The sequence below is a fragment of the Palaemon carinicauda genome, chromosome 3 (assembly GCF_036898095.1).
Source record: "Palaemon carinicauda isolate YSFRI2023 chromosome 3, ASM3689809v2, whole genome shotgun sequence".
Classification (NCBI taxonomy): Eukaryota; Metazoa; Arthropoda; class Malacostraca; order Decapoda; family Palaemonidae; genus Palaemon; species Palaemon carinicauda.
Window position 1 is genome coordinate 129,856,264 of NC_090727.1, and position 15,000 is coordinate 129,871,263.

Below are 15,000 nucleotides of genomic sequence, written 5' to 3' on the forward strand. Positions count from 1 at the left end.
TCTAACCACTTACCCACATTTGTATACCTATGCTAACCACTTTACCACGTTTTTATACCTATACTTACTATTTTAACACCATTGTATACCTATGCTTACAACTTTTGTATACCTATGCTAACCACTTTACCACTTTTGTATACCCATGCTTATCACTTACCCACATTTGTATACATATGCTAACCATGTTATCACTTTCTTATACTATGGTAACCACTTTACCACATTTGTATAACTATGCTAACCATTTCACCACTTTTGTATACCTATGCTATCCATTTTACCACTAGTATACCTATGCTAACTACTTTACCGTGTTTGTATACCTATGCTAACTACTTTGCCGCGTTTGTATACCTATGCTAACCACTTTACCACTTTTGTACACTTATTCTAACCACTTACCCACGTTTATATACCTATGCTAACCACTTTACCACCTTTGTATACTTATTCTAACCACTTACCCACGTTTGTATACATATGCTAACCATGTTACCACTTTCTTATACTATGATAACCACTTTACCATATTTGTATAACTATGCTAACCATTTCACCACTTGTATACCTATGCTAACCATTTTACCACTTGTATACCTATGCTAACTACTTTACCACGTTTGTATACATATACTAACCACTTTAACACACATGTATACTTATGCTACCCACTTTACCACTTTTGTATACTTATTCTAACCACTTACCCACGTTTGTATACCTTTGGTAACCACTTGACTGCATTTGTATACCTATACTAACCACTTACCCACGTTTGTATACCTATGCTAACCACTTTACCACATTTGTATAACTATGCTAACCACCACTTTTGTTTACCTATGCTAACCATTTTACCACATTTGTATAACTATGCTAACCATTTCACCACTTTTGTTTACCTATGCTAACCATTTTACCACTTGTATACCTATGCTAACTACTTTACCATGTTTGTATACCTATGCTAACCATTTTACCATGTCTGTATACCTCTACTAAACATTTTACCATGTTTGTATACTTATGCTAACCACTTTAACACGTTTTCATGCCTATGCTAACCACTTTACCATGTTTGTATACCTATGCTAACTTTTTACCACTTTTGTTTACTTATTCTAACCAATTACTTACGTTTGTATACTTATGCTAATCACTTTAACTCGTTTTTATACCTATGCTAACCATTTTACCACCTTTGTATACCTTTGTTAACCACTTTACCACGTTTGTATACCTATCCTTACTATTTAACCATTTTTATCCCTATTCTAACCACTCTACCACTTTTGTATACCTATGCTAACAACTTACTCATGATTTTATACCTATGCTAACCACGTTACCACGTTTATATACCCATGATAACTATTTTATCATGTTTATATATTTATGTTAACCTTTTACCACATTTGAATACTTATACTTACCACTCAGTCATGTTTGTATACCCATGCTAACCACTTTACCACTTTTGCATACCCATGCTAACCACTTACCCATGTTTGTATACCTATGCTAACCATGTTACCACTTTCTTATACCTATGCCAACCACTTTACCACGTTTGTATACATATGCTAACTACTTTACCTCGTTTGTATACATCTGCTAACCTTTTTACCACGTTTGTATACATCTGCTAACCTTTTTACCACGTTTTTATACCTATGCTAACCATTTTACCACTGTATACCTATGCTAACCACTTTTTCACATTCGTATGCCAACGCTAACCACTTTTTCACATTTGTATGCTTGTGTTAAGCACTTTACTACGTTTGTATAATTATGCTAATCACTTTACCACTTTTGTATATCTTTGCTAACTATTTTACCTCGTTTGTATACCTATGCTAACCACTTTACCACATTTGTATGCTTGTGTTAAGCACTTTACTACGTTTGTATAATTATGCTAATCACTTTACCACTTTTGTATATCTTTGCTAACTATTTTACCTCGTTTGTATACCTATGCTAACCACTTTACCACATTTGTATGCTTGTGTTAAGCACTTTACTACGTTTGTATAACTATGCTAATCACTTTACCTCGTTTGTATAACTATTCTAACCACTTTACCTCGTTTGTATACCTATGCTAACCACTTTACCACTTTTGTATACCTTTGCTAACCATTTTACCACTTGTTTATACCTATGCTAACCACTTTTGTATGCCTTTGCTAAGCACTTTAACTCGTTTGTATACGTATGCTAACTATTTTACCTCGTTTATATAACTATGCTAACCACTTTACCACGTTTTTATACCTATGTTAACCACTTTACCACTTTTGTATATCTTTGCTAACTATTTTACCTCATTTGTATACGTATGCTAACCACTTTACCTCGTTTGTATACGAATGCTAATCACTTCACCTTACCGCTTTTGCATAGCTTCACATTTCTCACTCCGTGAATTCTCCCTAAGCTATGTAGATTCACAAACCGTCCTTCTCTACATTTTCAACCCTTTCATTTGCATACCCGAGTTCACGCCCATAGAGGAGAGTCTTATTGATCCTCTCTTCGCCTCCAGCCACCTTTCTTGCTCCGTGAATCATTTCACTTCCTCGTTCTATGCCTTCACTCCCAAATACTAATTGGGTTGTTGAATTAGAACTTCAAAATATTTTTATGTTGAACAGGCTGACGAAGTCTCTTTTTATAGTTTATTTTTTATATATCTGTTTTGATGTTGTTACTGTTTTTTTAAATAATTTATTGCTATTTTTCTCATTGTTTATTTGTTTCCTTATTTCCTTTCCTCGCTGGGATATTTTTCCCTGTTGGGCCGGCCCCTTGGGCTTATAGCTTTTCCAACTAGGATTGTAGCTAGTAATACTACTACTACTACTACTACTAATAATAATAATAATAATAATAATAATCATTGTTTCCATTCTTTCAATATCAATAGAGATATTCATTAATCAATATTCCTGGTTTCCATTGCCTAATTCTTGCTTTCATTTGCCTCCATTTTCTTCTTTTGAATTTATTTTCCAACTTTTACCAGCTCATGCAGTTTTTTCCCACTATCACATCCTATTCACAAATTATTTTATTATCCCAGAACTTGCACATACATCCATTGTTCTTCATATTTCATATTTCATCACTCCATTCATATTATTATTATTATTATTATTATTATTATTATTATTATTACTTGCTAAGCTACAACCCTAGTTGGAAAAGCAGGATGCTATAAGCTCAAGGGCTCCAACAGGGAAAATAGCCCAGTGAGGAAAGGAAACAAGGAAAATGAAATATCTTAAGAACAGTAACAACATTAAAATAAATATTTCCTATATATACTATAAAAAACTTTAACAAAACAAGAGGAAGAGAAACAAGACAGAACAGCGTGCTCGAGTGTACCCTCAAGCAAGAGACCCCTAACCCAAGACAGTGGAAGACCATGGTACAAAGGCTATGGCACTACCCAAGACTAGAGAACAATGGTTTGATTTTGGAGTGTCCTTCTCCTTGAAGAGCTGCTTACCATACCATAGCCACCGAGACATTAACCTTCCTTAGTCTCGGACCTTCTTCCCTCGAAACCTCCTCCACCTGCTAACACAGGCTTTATTATTATTATTATTATTATTATTATTATTATTATTATTATTATTATTATTATTATTAGCCAAGCAACAGCCATAGTTGCAAAAGCAAGATGCTATAAGCCCAAGGGCTCCAATAGGAAAAAATAGCTAAGCGAGGAAAGGAAATAAGTTTCCAATATATAAATTTTGAATCGCTCACAGTAAAATGTATGCCTTGCTTTTTTGGCTCAATCTCCATTTTTTCGGAATGAATTTTGTCATAGGCTTATCTAGGTTCATGTTTGCAGCTATAATATATATATATATATATATATATATATATATATATATATATATATATATATATATATATATAATTATTATTACAAGCTATACTATAACCCTAATTGGAAAATCAAGATGCTAAGGGCTCCACCGGAAAAATAGCCCAGTGAGGATAGGAAACAAGGAAATAAATAAATTACAAGAGAAGAATAAACAATCAAAGTAAAATATTTCAAGAACAGTAACAATAATAAATTAGATCCTTCACATATAAACTAAAAAAAAAACTTCAGTAACAAAACAAAAGGAAGAGAAATAAGATATATATGTAATTATGTGTGTGTATGTATGTATATGTATATATGTATATATATATATATATATATATATATATATATATATATATATATATATATATTATATATATACTACATATATATGTATATATATAATATATATTATATATATATATATATATATATATATATATATATATATATATATATATATATATATATATACTGTCATGAGAATTACATATGATAGATGGACAATAAGAATAAAAGAATGGGTCTCTAGAGATTGCAAAAGAAGCGGGGGAAGGAAGGGAAGACAATGGATTGACGAGCTAAGAAAATAATGCGGGAATAGATTGCCATAGAAAAACCATGAGCAGGTGCAAGTGGAAAGACATGTCTAAGGCCTTTGTCTTGCAGTAGACTAGTTACGGCTGATGGTGAAGTGTGTGTGTGTGTGTTTTACAAATAATCCATGCAACTAACCTTTTTGATTTTCTGACGAGCATTTTCGTCCTTTGAAATGAATTCTCTCAGGCGACGGAGATCTGAAGAAATTTCCTGGTTCAGTTTCCCCGCTTTGTCCATGACCTCACTCGCGTCCCCTAAACTTGTGGCCAAGGTCAGCTTCTCGGTCATCTGTTCCATTTGCCGGTGCTTCTGTTCAATCGAATCCTTCTCGTTCTCCAGGAGGTCGTTTCTATCCTCGAAAAATAAGATGATCCCCCAATGCTCCTTCTTCAGTTCCTCTTCCTCAGTGCCTGCTGTCTTCAGCTCTGCGATGAAGTCAGTGTTCAGTTGCTGTCCGTGAACGATTAAATCTCTGGCCTTCTGGCACAGAGCGAGATTATCTTTGATGACAGCATCTTTGCTGCTCTCGAACGCCTTCAGCCACGCACCGGATGATGACTCTCCGGTGGGAAGGACAGTTCCAGCCTCCAGGTTAGAGGCATACCTCAGAAGGTCTAGGACGCAAGTGTTGACTCTGAAATCTTTTATGGTATTTCCTCTGATTTCCTGGCGGCAGAAAGGACAGAATTTGGTTTTTTCTGTGAGCAGGTGTTTGATGCACCAGGTGCAGAGGCAGTGTGAACAGGTGAGGAGTCGTGGGCACCGGGCGTCCTCATCAAACTCTTGGCTGCAGATGCCACATTCTTTGGCTCCGATTATCTGCAGAAATTGGAAATTTTTCATGAATATCAAGCTACAATGCGTGAGTCGTGAGTCGTTAAGTCTGAGCACCTAAAGAATTTGGCGTTTTCTTGAGTATCAAGCTACAGTGCATTCATTTATTAGGTACAGGCACATACAAGAATTGTAATTTTTCTCAAAATGGCAAGCTACAGTGCCCTGAATGTGAAGATACAGTGCTTTCATTATTAAGTACGGGCACATACAAGAATTGTAATTTTTTTTTTTTTTTTTCAAAATGGCAAGCTACAATACCCTGAACATCAAGCTACAGTGGTCTCATTATTAGGTACGGGCACTTACAAAAAGATTTTTTTTTCAAAATGGCAAGTTACAGTGTCCTGAATGTCAAGCTATAGTGCCTTATTTATTTTCAAAATGGCAAACTACAGTGCCCTGAATGTCAAGTTACAATGCCTTAATTACAGTGCCCTGAATGTCAAGTTACAATGCCTTAATTACTGTGCCCTGAATGTCAAGCTACAATGCCTTAATTACAGTGCCTTGAATGTCAAGCTACAATGTCCTAATTAAGTCTGAGTACTTAACTTGAGATTTTTCATGAATATCAAGCTGCAGTGCTTATGGTATTGCCTCTAAACCCATGGATGCCATGAGAGAATATCAGGTTCACTTGGACAGTCATTGGAAAGTTACCAGCAAGGAGGAAAGGTCATCATTAGGTATTAAAGATGCTTTACTTGGAATATCACTGCTTGAAAGATTGGAAAATGATAGGGTAAGAAAAATAGCAGGCACCGTAAACATTACAGAGGCGATAAGAGTGTCACGACTGGGATGGTGTGGGCACCTGTTGAGGATAGATGGTGGGGAGGGAGTGAGGAGGGCTGGGGAGGAACCTGTTATGGGGAGATGATCGAGAGAGAGGCAGGGAATTAGATGGTGAGATAAGGGGAAGGATGATACTGTATGGAGAGAAGAGGTTTGGTGGAAGAGGGTGCCTTCGATAGAAGGTATAGGAGAGGGCACATCAGATAACTGACCCCTTAATGTAGGGATAACGGTGGGAAAGAAGGTTGGAGGGGACGTATCAGGCAACCGACCCCTTAATGTAGGGATAACGGTGGGAAAGGAGAATGGAGGGGACGCATCAGGTAACTGACCCCATAATGTAGGGATAACGGTGGGAAAGAAGGTTGGAGAGGGCGCTACAGGCAACCGACCCCTCAATGTAGGGATAAAGGTGGGAAAGAAGGTTGGAGAGGGCGCTACAGGCAACCGACCCCTCAATGTAGGGATAACGGTGGGAAAGGAGAATGGAGAGGGCGCTACAGGCAACCGACCCCTTAATGTAAGGATAACGGTGGGAAAGAAGGTTGGAGGGGACGCAGCAGGCAACCGACCCCTTAATGTAGGGATAACGGTGGGAAAGGAGAATGGAGAGGGCGCAACAGGCAACCGACCCCTTAATGTAGGGATAACGGTGGGAAAGAAGGTTGAAGGGGACGCATCAGGCAACCGACCCCTTAATGTAGGGATAACTGTGGGAAAAAAGATTAGAGAGGGTGCTACAGGCAACCGACCCCTTAATGAGTTTTCAATGATTCAACAAATGAATTAATAGCCTACCCAGCACTCTTTGTCCTCCATTGCAGGCTTTTGTTATTGGAAGATCAAGTCGTAATACAGACCGTGCAATACAATTGCAGGGTTTAGATCCACGTCCCAGTGCAACCTGCAATAGAAAAAATTAATTAAATTTCATTAAGATTTTTTTTTTTTTTATAATGACAGGTGAAAATGTAAGTCTTGCAGTGAAAAGTATACATTCAGGCATATAACATACATAATGACTGACAATCACGCATATTACATACACATGATTGCAGTATACAAGCATACTCTTACGTACCTATGATTGCAGCCTTAAGTCATTAAATCTGGGATACATACAATGTCCATACGAGTGTATGCGACCAGTCAGAAATGGCAGCTAAACAGTTAGATATTCACGCATATTCAACTCCTTGATGAGAGAGAGAGAGAGAGAGAGAGAGAGAGAGAGAGAGAGAGAGAGAGAGAGAGAGAGAGTTTTCCTTTTTCACAGTAGTCCTAACAGTAAAGTATACTCCTATGCCTGGCTTACATAAATGAACTGTCATTTTACAAGGGTCTATGGTGAAACTTAAGATATTGTTATCATTAATTCTATTTCTATCCTTAGCCCTATGCCCCCAAGAATCTCTCTCTCTCTCTCTCTCTCTCTCTCTCTCTCTCTCTCTCTCTCATATGTAACACCAAAATACTATATGTGAATTACTAATGGATATTTTGGACATGCTAACAGAAGTTCCTTTTTATAGTTTATATATGAAAGATGTTTTAATGTTGTTACTGTTCCTGAAATGTTTTATTTTGATTGTTCATTATTTCTCATATAGTTTATTTCCTTATTTATTTTCCTCAGTTGGCTCTTTTTCCTTGTTGGAGCTCTTGGGCTTATAGCATCCTGCTTTTAGAACTAGTCGTAGTAGTAGTAATAATAATAATAGTAGTAGTAGTAGTAGTAGTAGTAGTCGTCATTGTAATAATAATAATAATAATAATAATAATGATAATTTGGGTCAAGTACAGTATAATTTGTTGGTGAAAGTTTGTCCACTGTATTGTGTAACAGAAAATAAGGAAGTTTAACGTGATATATCCTCACTGATAAGACACTGATAACGAATAGGCCTATAAACACAGTATTCTTTGTTTCGTCGAGAAACTTAGGGTGGCATAGCTGATATAATCTCTTTAGAAACATACACACACACACACAAGTTTCTTTTATGCGAACAATTCTCAACTTTCCACAAGGATCAAATGTTATGTTTATAACTTGCGAAGCAGAAAGTTGGAATGTTAAGTAGTATTTCAGTTGACTTTGGTCTATGGTACTAGGGCTAAAATACACAAACACTTCATTTTATAATAATAATAATAATAATAATAATAATAATAATAATAATAATAATAATAATAATCTTTATTTCAACAAAAGGCATATAAAGAAATGTGAAAAACTATATCATAATATGCATAAATTAAGTCCTTAACCCATATTCTCGTACATCGTGTGTGAGAGAGAGAGAGAGAGAGAGAGAGAGAGAGAGAGAGAGAGAGAGAGAGAGAGAGAGAGAGAGAGAGAGAGAGAGAGAGTTTTCGTCTGCTTCGTCCCCAGCGACCCCATGTTCGGGGCTTCGGTCGTCCACCGTTAGGCCTAACATCAACTTGAGCCTCCTTTTCATCATAGCACACGTGAATGTGTTTCAAATTCATGCAATGAAGTAATTCATGCATCGACTGAATGTGTAACAGGATAAATGTTTCATTGCAAATAGAAGAATTTAAAGTTAAATTAGAGGTCTAACACACTTTGGTCTAAAGAATAGGGTGAGGGATGTCTACGATGTCTAGCTGTGGTGTTAAGTGAAATAAAGTTGCCATGTACCATTTAATTAACGATTTTGAAAATCTTTTTATCTGAATTTTCATGTAATGAGTTGTTTACATGTTTTCTGTATCAAGTTTTATAAACAGATAGATATTAAACTCTATATATTATAATTGTGGGCATTATATACCCAAACAACGTAGCAATAGATAGAGTTCAAGGACCCAGATAGGCCTAATGGCTTTGTGGCATGGTATGGAGTAGAAAGTTCTCTACGTGATAAATGTATTAATTTTTTTCAGTCTATCTGTTCATTTAAACGGCTAGGAAACATTTTTGTCGTAGTTTTATATACAGTTTTAGTAAATTACAAAATATTTTGATCTCTTTGAGATATTCCCCTTTCTTTTATTAAAAAGTTGAACTTTTACTTAGTAAAAAATTTAGATACATGGTGCTTATAATAATTTAATAATTATACTTGTTACGGTATTATTTTTTATCTGTAGATATAGGTTTTTCGTTAATAAGAATAATTACGTTTATAAATAGTTTGGTGTGAACATAATTGCTTACATCCGGGTTCTAGTGTTCACCAATATAGGCCTAAATCTTTTTTTTTTCTTTAACATTATATCTTCATAAGTGAATTTCCTTTTTTGTGTGTTTATTATGAATGTTTTACAGCATTTTCTTCTAATATAAGTCGTAATTGAGGCACCACCCAGTCGAATTTGATACAGTAGTCCATGGTTTTTCTACTATGAATAGGCCTATGTGTAGGCATAGGAAAAATGAATTGTAACCTGAGAGGAATATAATGTAATACTGGTAATACTGTCAGGCCAGGCAAAGGACCCAATAACTCTATAGTGGTAGTAACTCAACAGGTGGCTGGTGCCCTGGGCCAACCTACTTTGCAAATGAGATAGTGATTCAAAAATTTTGTTAGTCTTAACGTGAAAATTAATCCCTGGATGAAACCAGTCTTACGTTTTAGTAGTCAGAGTGGGCTCCTGTAGGTACTACAAAGAGGCTTAATTCACCCCCCCCCCCGCTCCCCCCCTCCCCCCGGTGCACAGAAGCCATAGAACAGCCCCCAACTGTGCACAACCGTGCACAACTGTGCACAACCTCTGACACAGGCACATTCATATTACAACGAAATTCATTGGTTTTTTAATGGCTGTTCACGTTATACAATTTTTTTTTATCTTTTTATTAAAAAGTTAAATTACATATTCTTTCTAATCACAATATTTACAGTATAATCACATTTAATTGCATTTTTCTATCAACAAATCCATCTAATTGAACAATTTACAACATCACACATCTTGATTTTAATTTTTAGTCACTCAAAAACAATAATTTATATACTTTTTGGTGAACATTAAGATGTTTGAAGTTTATAATGATTTAGTTTTAAACTGTTAATTGTAACATTATTATTATTATTATTATTATTATTATTAGCCAAGCTACAACCCTAGTTGCAAAAGCAAGATGCTATAAGCCCAAGGGCTTCAATAGGGAAAACTAGCCCATTGAGGAAAGGAAATAAGGAAATAAATGATGAGAACAAATTAACAATAATTCTAAAAAAGAAAAAAAAAAACAGTAACAACGTCAAAACAGATATGTCATATGTAAACTATAAAAAGACTTATGTCACTTCTATTCATATTTTTACCTATTTTCATGTAGATGAAATCTATTGATTTATTTACTAGTTTATTTAAATTAATATAGTTATCCTACGCACAGTAAATGTATAATTAATCATATAGTTTTTAAGTCCTAGTGTAACTTCGAGTAGTTTACTAATGCTATTATCAAACTTCAAACTAATTATTATTGTGCATTACAACTTAATTAAACATGAAACTTCAGTTAAGTTTTCACTGTTCGCCAACTCTATTCAATACCAAAGTTTTCTAGAAGTTTTATTTCGGTTGTAATTAAACTTCAGAAGTTCAAGCATGGTGAAAAAGTTTATTTTTTGAGCTGGTTCACACTGTATATCTCGTTTATTTGATTATTTAAACTGGTTTTATACTTAATTTGTCCTCTCGTAATTTTTATTCTAAGAGTTTATACTTTGCTTAATCTATTTTACACGAGATTCCTTCTCTAAGTGTAGCCACTTGGGTCTATACACCTAGGCTGGAAAATTAGCTTACAGCATAATAATAATGAGGCCTCACCTATTTCCTTTCCTCACTGGGCTGTTATCCCTGTGGGAAGCCCCTGGGCTTATAAGCATTCTGCTTATACAACTAGAGTTGTAACTCAAGTGACTCTCAAAAGCATTAATCGTATACAGAATATTTAAAATTAAATCTTACCTCCACTGCGTAAGAACCTCCTCCCAGCGGTGATCCCACGAATGTTCTTGAACCCCGAACTTCGAAGAAGCCTGTATTCGAAGCAGGCCGGGAGAAACTGGCAGGCCATTGGTTAAAGGGAGCGAATAGAAAGGCAGGCCCTTGTCATATGAGTGGGGGATGCGGGAGTTCATTTCTTTTTTCTTTTCTTTTTAATGTTCTCGCATAGCAGGATATGAGTTGCCATGTCTTATTTTAGTTCCCATAGGGGAGGAAGACTATATCTTGCGGTTTCTTTGCGGGGGAGGGGGAGAGTTTGACTATATATACAGGTTTAAAAAGTTTTTTTTATCATAAATTTAATTTTGATTAATTGTTATCACTGGAGTTTTAAACTTGTAAGTGATCACCGAAGGTTGGTTCTGTTATTATTATTATTATTATTATTATTATTATTATTATTATTATTATTATTATTATTATTTCTACAGGGAAGTGGGGTCGAAATGAGACCAGGAAGTAAAGATTAAAAGTTCGCTCATGAATGGGGCAATGGCCTAGACCATATATTATTATTATTACTTGCTAAGCTACAACCCTAGTTGGAAAAGCAGGATGCTATATACTTAAAGGCTCCAACAGGGGAAAATAGCCCAGTAAGGAAAAGATACAAGGAAATAAATAAACCATTACAGAAGTAATGAACAATTAAAATAAAATATTTTAAGAACAGTAACATTAAACTAGATCTTTCATATATACAAATTTGGAAAACTTTAAAACCAAAAGGAAGACAAATAAGATATGATAGTGTGTCCGATTGTACCCTCAAGCAAGAGAACTCTAACCCAAGACAGTGGAAGACCATGGTACAGAGGCTATAGCACTGCCCAAGACTAGAGAACAATGGTTTGGGTATCCTTCTCCTAGAAGAGCTGCTGACCATAGCTAAAGAGTCTCTTCTACCCTTACCAAGACGAAAGTGGCCACTGAACAATTACTGTTCAGTAGTTAACCGCTTGAATGAAGAAGAATTGTTTGATAATCTCGGTGTTGTCAGTTGTATGAGGACAGAGGAGGATGTAGAAAGAATAGGACAGACTATTCGGTGTATTTGAAGGCAAAGTAAAGGTAAGCCGTAACCAGAGAGGGGAATCCAATGTACTACTGTCTGGCCAGTCAAAAGACCTAATGACACTAAAGGTAGTATCTCAACGGGTGGTTGGTGTCCTGACATACCAACATCCTTACGATCAGAGCCCAAGCCCCCTCTCCATCGAATTGAAGTTGCCATATGATAGAGATCGATTTGAAGTAGCTATATGATCGAGATCAAATTGAAGTTGCCATAGGATGGAGATCGAATTGAAGTTGCCATATGATGGAGATCAATTTGAAGTTGCCATAAGATGGAGATCGAATTAAAGTTGTCATATGATGAAGATCGAATTGAAGTTGGCATATGATGGAGATTGAAATATAGTTGTCATATGATGGAGATAGAATTAAAGTTTCCATATGATGGAGATCGAATTAAAGTTGTCATATGATGGAGATCGAATTAAAGTTGTCATATGATGGAGATCGAATTAAAGTTGCCATATGATGGAGATCGAATTAAAGTTGTCATATGATGGAAATCAAATTAAAGTTGTCATATGATGGAGATCGAATTAAAGTTGTCATATGATGGAGATAGAATTAAAGTTGTCATATGATGGAAATCAAATTAAAGTTTCCATATGATGGAGATCGAATTAAAGTTGTCATATGATGGAGATCGAATTAAAGTTGCCATATGATGGAGATCGAATTAAAGTTGTCATATGATGGAAATCAAATTAAAGTTGTCATATGATGGAGATCGAATTAAAGTTGTCATATGATGGAGATAGAATTAAAGTTGTCATATGATGGAGATCGAATTAAAGTTGTCATATGATGGAAATCAAATTAAAGTTTCCATATGATGGAGATCGAATTAAAGTTGTCATATGATGGAGATAGAATTAAAGTTGTCATATGATGGAGATCGAATTAAAGTTGTCATATGATGGAGATCGGATTAAAGTTGTCATATGATGGAGATCGAATTAAAGTTGTCATATGATGGAGATCAAATTAAAGTTGCCATATGATGGAGATCGAATTAAAACTGCCATATGATAGAGACTCAATCAAAGTTGCCATATGATGGAAATCGAATTATTGAAGTTCCCATATGATGGAGATCGAATAGAAGTTGTCATATGATGGAGATTTAATTATTGAAGTTGCAATAAGACGGAGATCTAATTTCATGGAGATCAAATTAAAATTGCCATATGATGGAGACTCAGTCGAAGCTGCCATATGATGGAGATCGAATTAAAGTTGCCATATGAATGAGATCGAATTTAAATTGCTATATGATGGAGACTCAATCGAAGTTGCCATATGATGGAGATCGAATGAAAGTTGCCATATGATGGAGATTGAATCAAAGTTGCCATATGATGGAGATCGAATCATGAGAGTTGCCATATGATGGAGATTGAATTATTGAAGTTCCAATATGATGGAGATCGAATTAAAGTTGCCATATGATGGCGATCGAATTCTAACGGCGCCAGAAATTAGAAATCAAGTGACCTGTTAGTTTAGGCCTAACCTCTCTATCTCTCTCTCTCTCTCTCTCTCTCTCTCTCTCTCTCTCTCTCTCTCTCTCTCTCTCTCGTAGAGGCCATCAGTAGGTGGCCTGCCGAAACCTTATTGCACTGGCGGACATGCAATATGTAAACAGTATGTATATATATATATATATATATATATATATATATATATATATATATATTATAACTACTCGGTCTCTCCCCGTCCCACGCGTCCTGGGGAGACAGATTTAGCTGTCTTTTTGACAGGTTACATACACTAGTTTATATATATCATGTTTATATATATATATATATATATATATATATATATATATATATATATATATATATGTATATGATTACTTACCGGTATGAATGCTTGTCCCAGTAAGTTAGGGATTTCAAGGAATTGTTTCAAGTGTAACATATATATAGATATATATATATTGTGACGTAATTGTGCAGATTACGATCTTTAAAGAAAGTATCAATCGGACTCTCCACTTGACACAGTGACTTCGTGTCAATCCAGAGCGTCTAATTGACACTCAGAATTCTTTTATATGACTGAACCTGTTAATATTATTAACGGTTCAAAAATACCCGAGTTCATTTATTTATTTTGGAGCTGCACCTCGGGGGAATAGTTTTAATTCGTGTAGGAACAATTTGGTTTCTCCTTAGTCTAAATCACGGATAAAAGAAACTCTGTTGTAAGAATTTAAATACAATCGTTTAATTTAATTAGGCAAAAAAAAAAGAAATGATTGTAAAACTCTTAATGAGAAAACATACAATTGACAAGTCAAAGCAGAATGTGTTTTCGAGTTTATAGTTAATAAATCAAGAAATGATTACAGTAAAAAAAAAACGAAAAGACAAAAAAAAACTAAGCTTAATTCTCTCTAGCACTCCAAATACATTCAGATGCAAAAATAATAATAAAAGAAAGAAGGTATCACTTAATTTCTATTTTCCGAAATCACTCAGTATAATAAACTACAGAACATGAATGTCAAATGAATAATTATGGTAAAAGAAAAGTACACGGGTGATCACATAAAACAAAAGAAAATAACGTTGGCAATCTGTCTATGTGCCCCCGACGACAAAAGAAAAACCCTCACTTCGCACTTCAATGTTTATACAAAAATTGTTGTCGCTTGAACATAAGAAAACTTGTAAAAAAAAAAAACAAGAAAAAAAAAAATGATGTTGGGTGCGAATAGGTTGTCACATTATTACGAGAAAACTATTCCCACAATTATCCTCAGCTTCACTCCCTTGGAATTCCCATCAATG

General features: G+C 35.1%; 1 protein-coding gene across 1 annotated transcript in view; it reads right to left on the reverse strand.

Annotated features, from left to right (window-relative positions):
• Window positions 1–11,124, reverse strand: part of LOC137634127 (uncharacterized) — a 23,816-nt gene extending 12,692 nt beyond the window's left edge. Inside the window, exons 1-3 of the mRNA XM_068366360.1 lie at window positions 11,087–11,124; window positions 6,929–7,034; window positions 4,634–5,317 (exon numbers count right to left, since the gene is read on the reverse strand). Coding sequence (XP_068222461.1) covers window positions 4,634–5,317; window positions 6,929–6,949 — 705 coding nt within the window. The 5' untranslated portion in view covers window positions 6,950–7,034; window positions 11,087–11,124. The remainder of the gene's footprint in view (window positions 1–4,633; window positions 5,318–6,928; window positions 7,035–11,086) is intronic.
• Window positions 11,125–15,000: the final 3,876 nt, after the last annotated feature.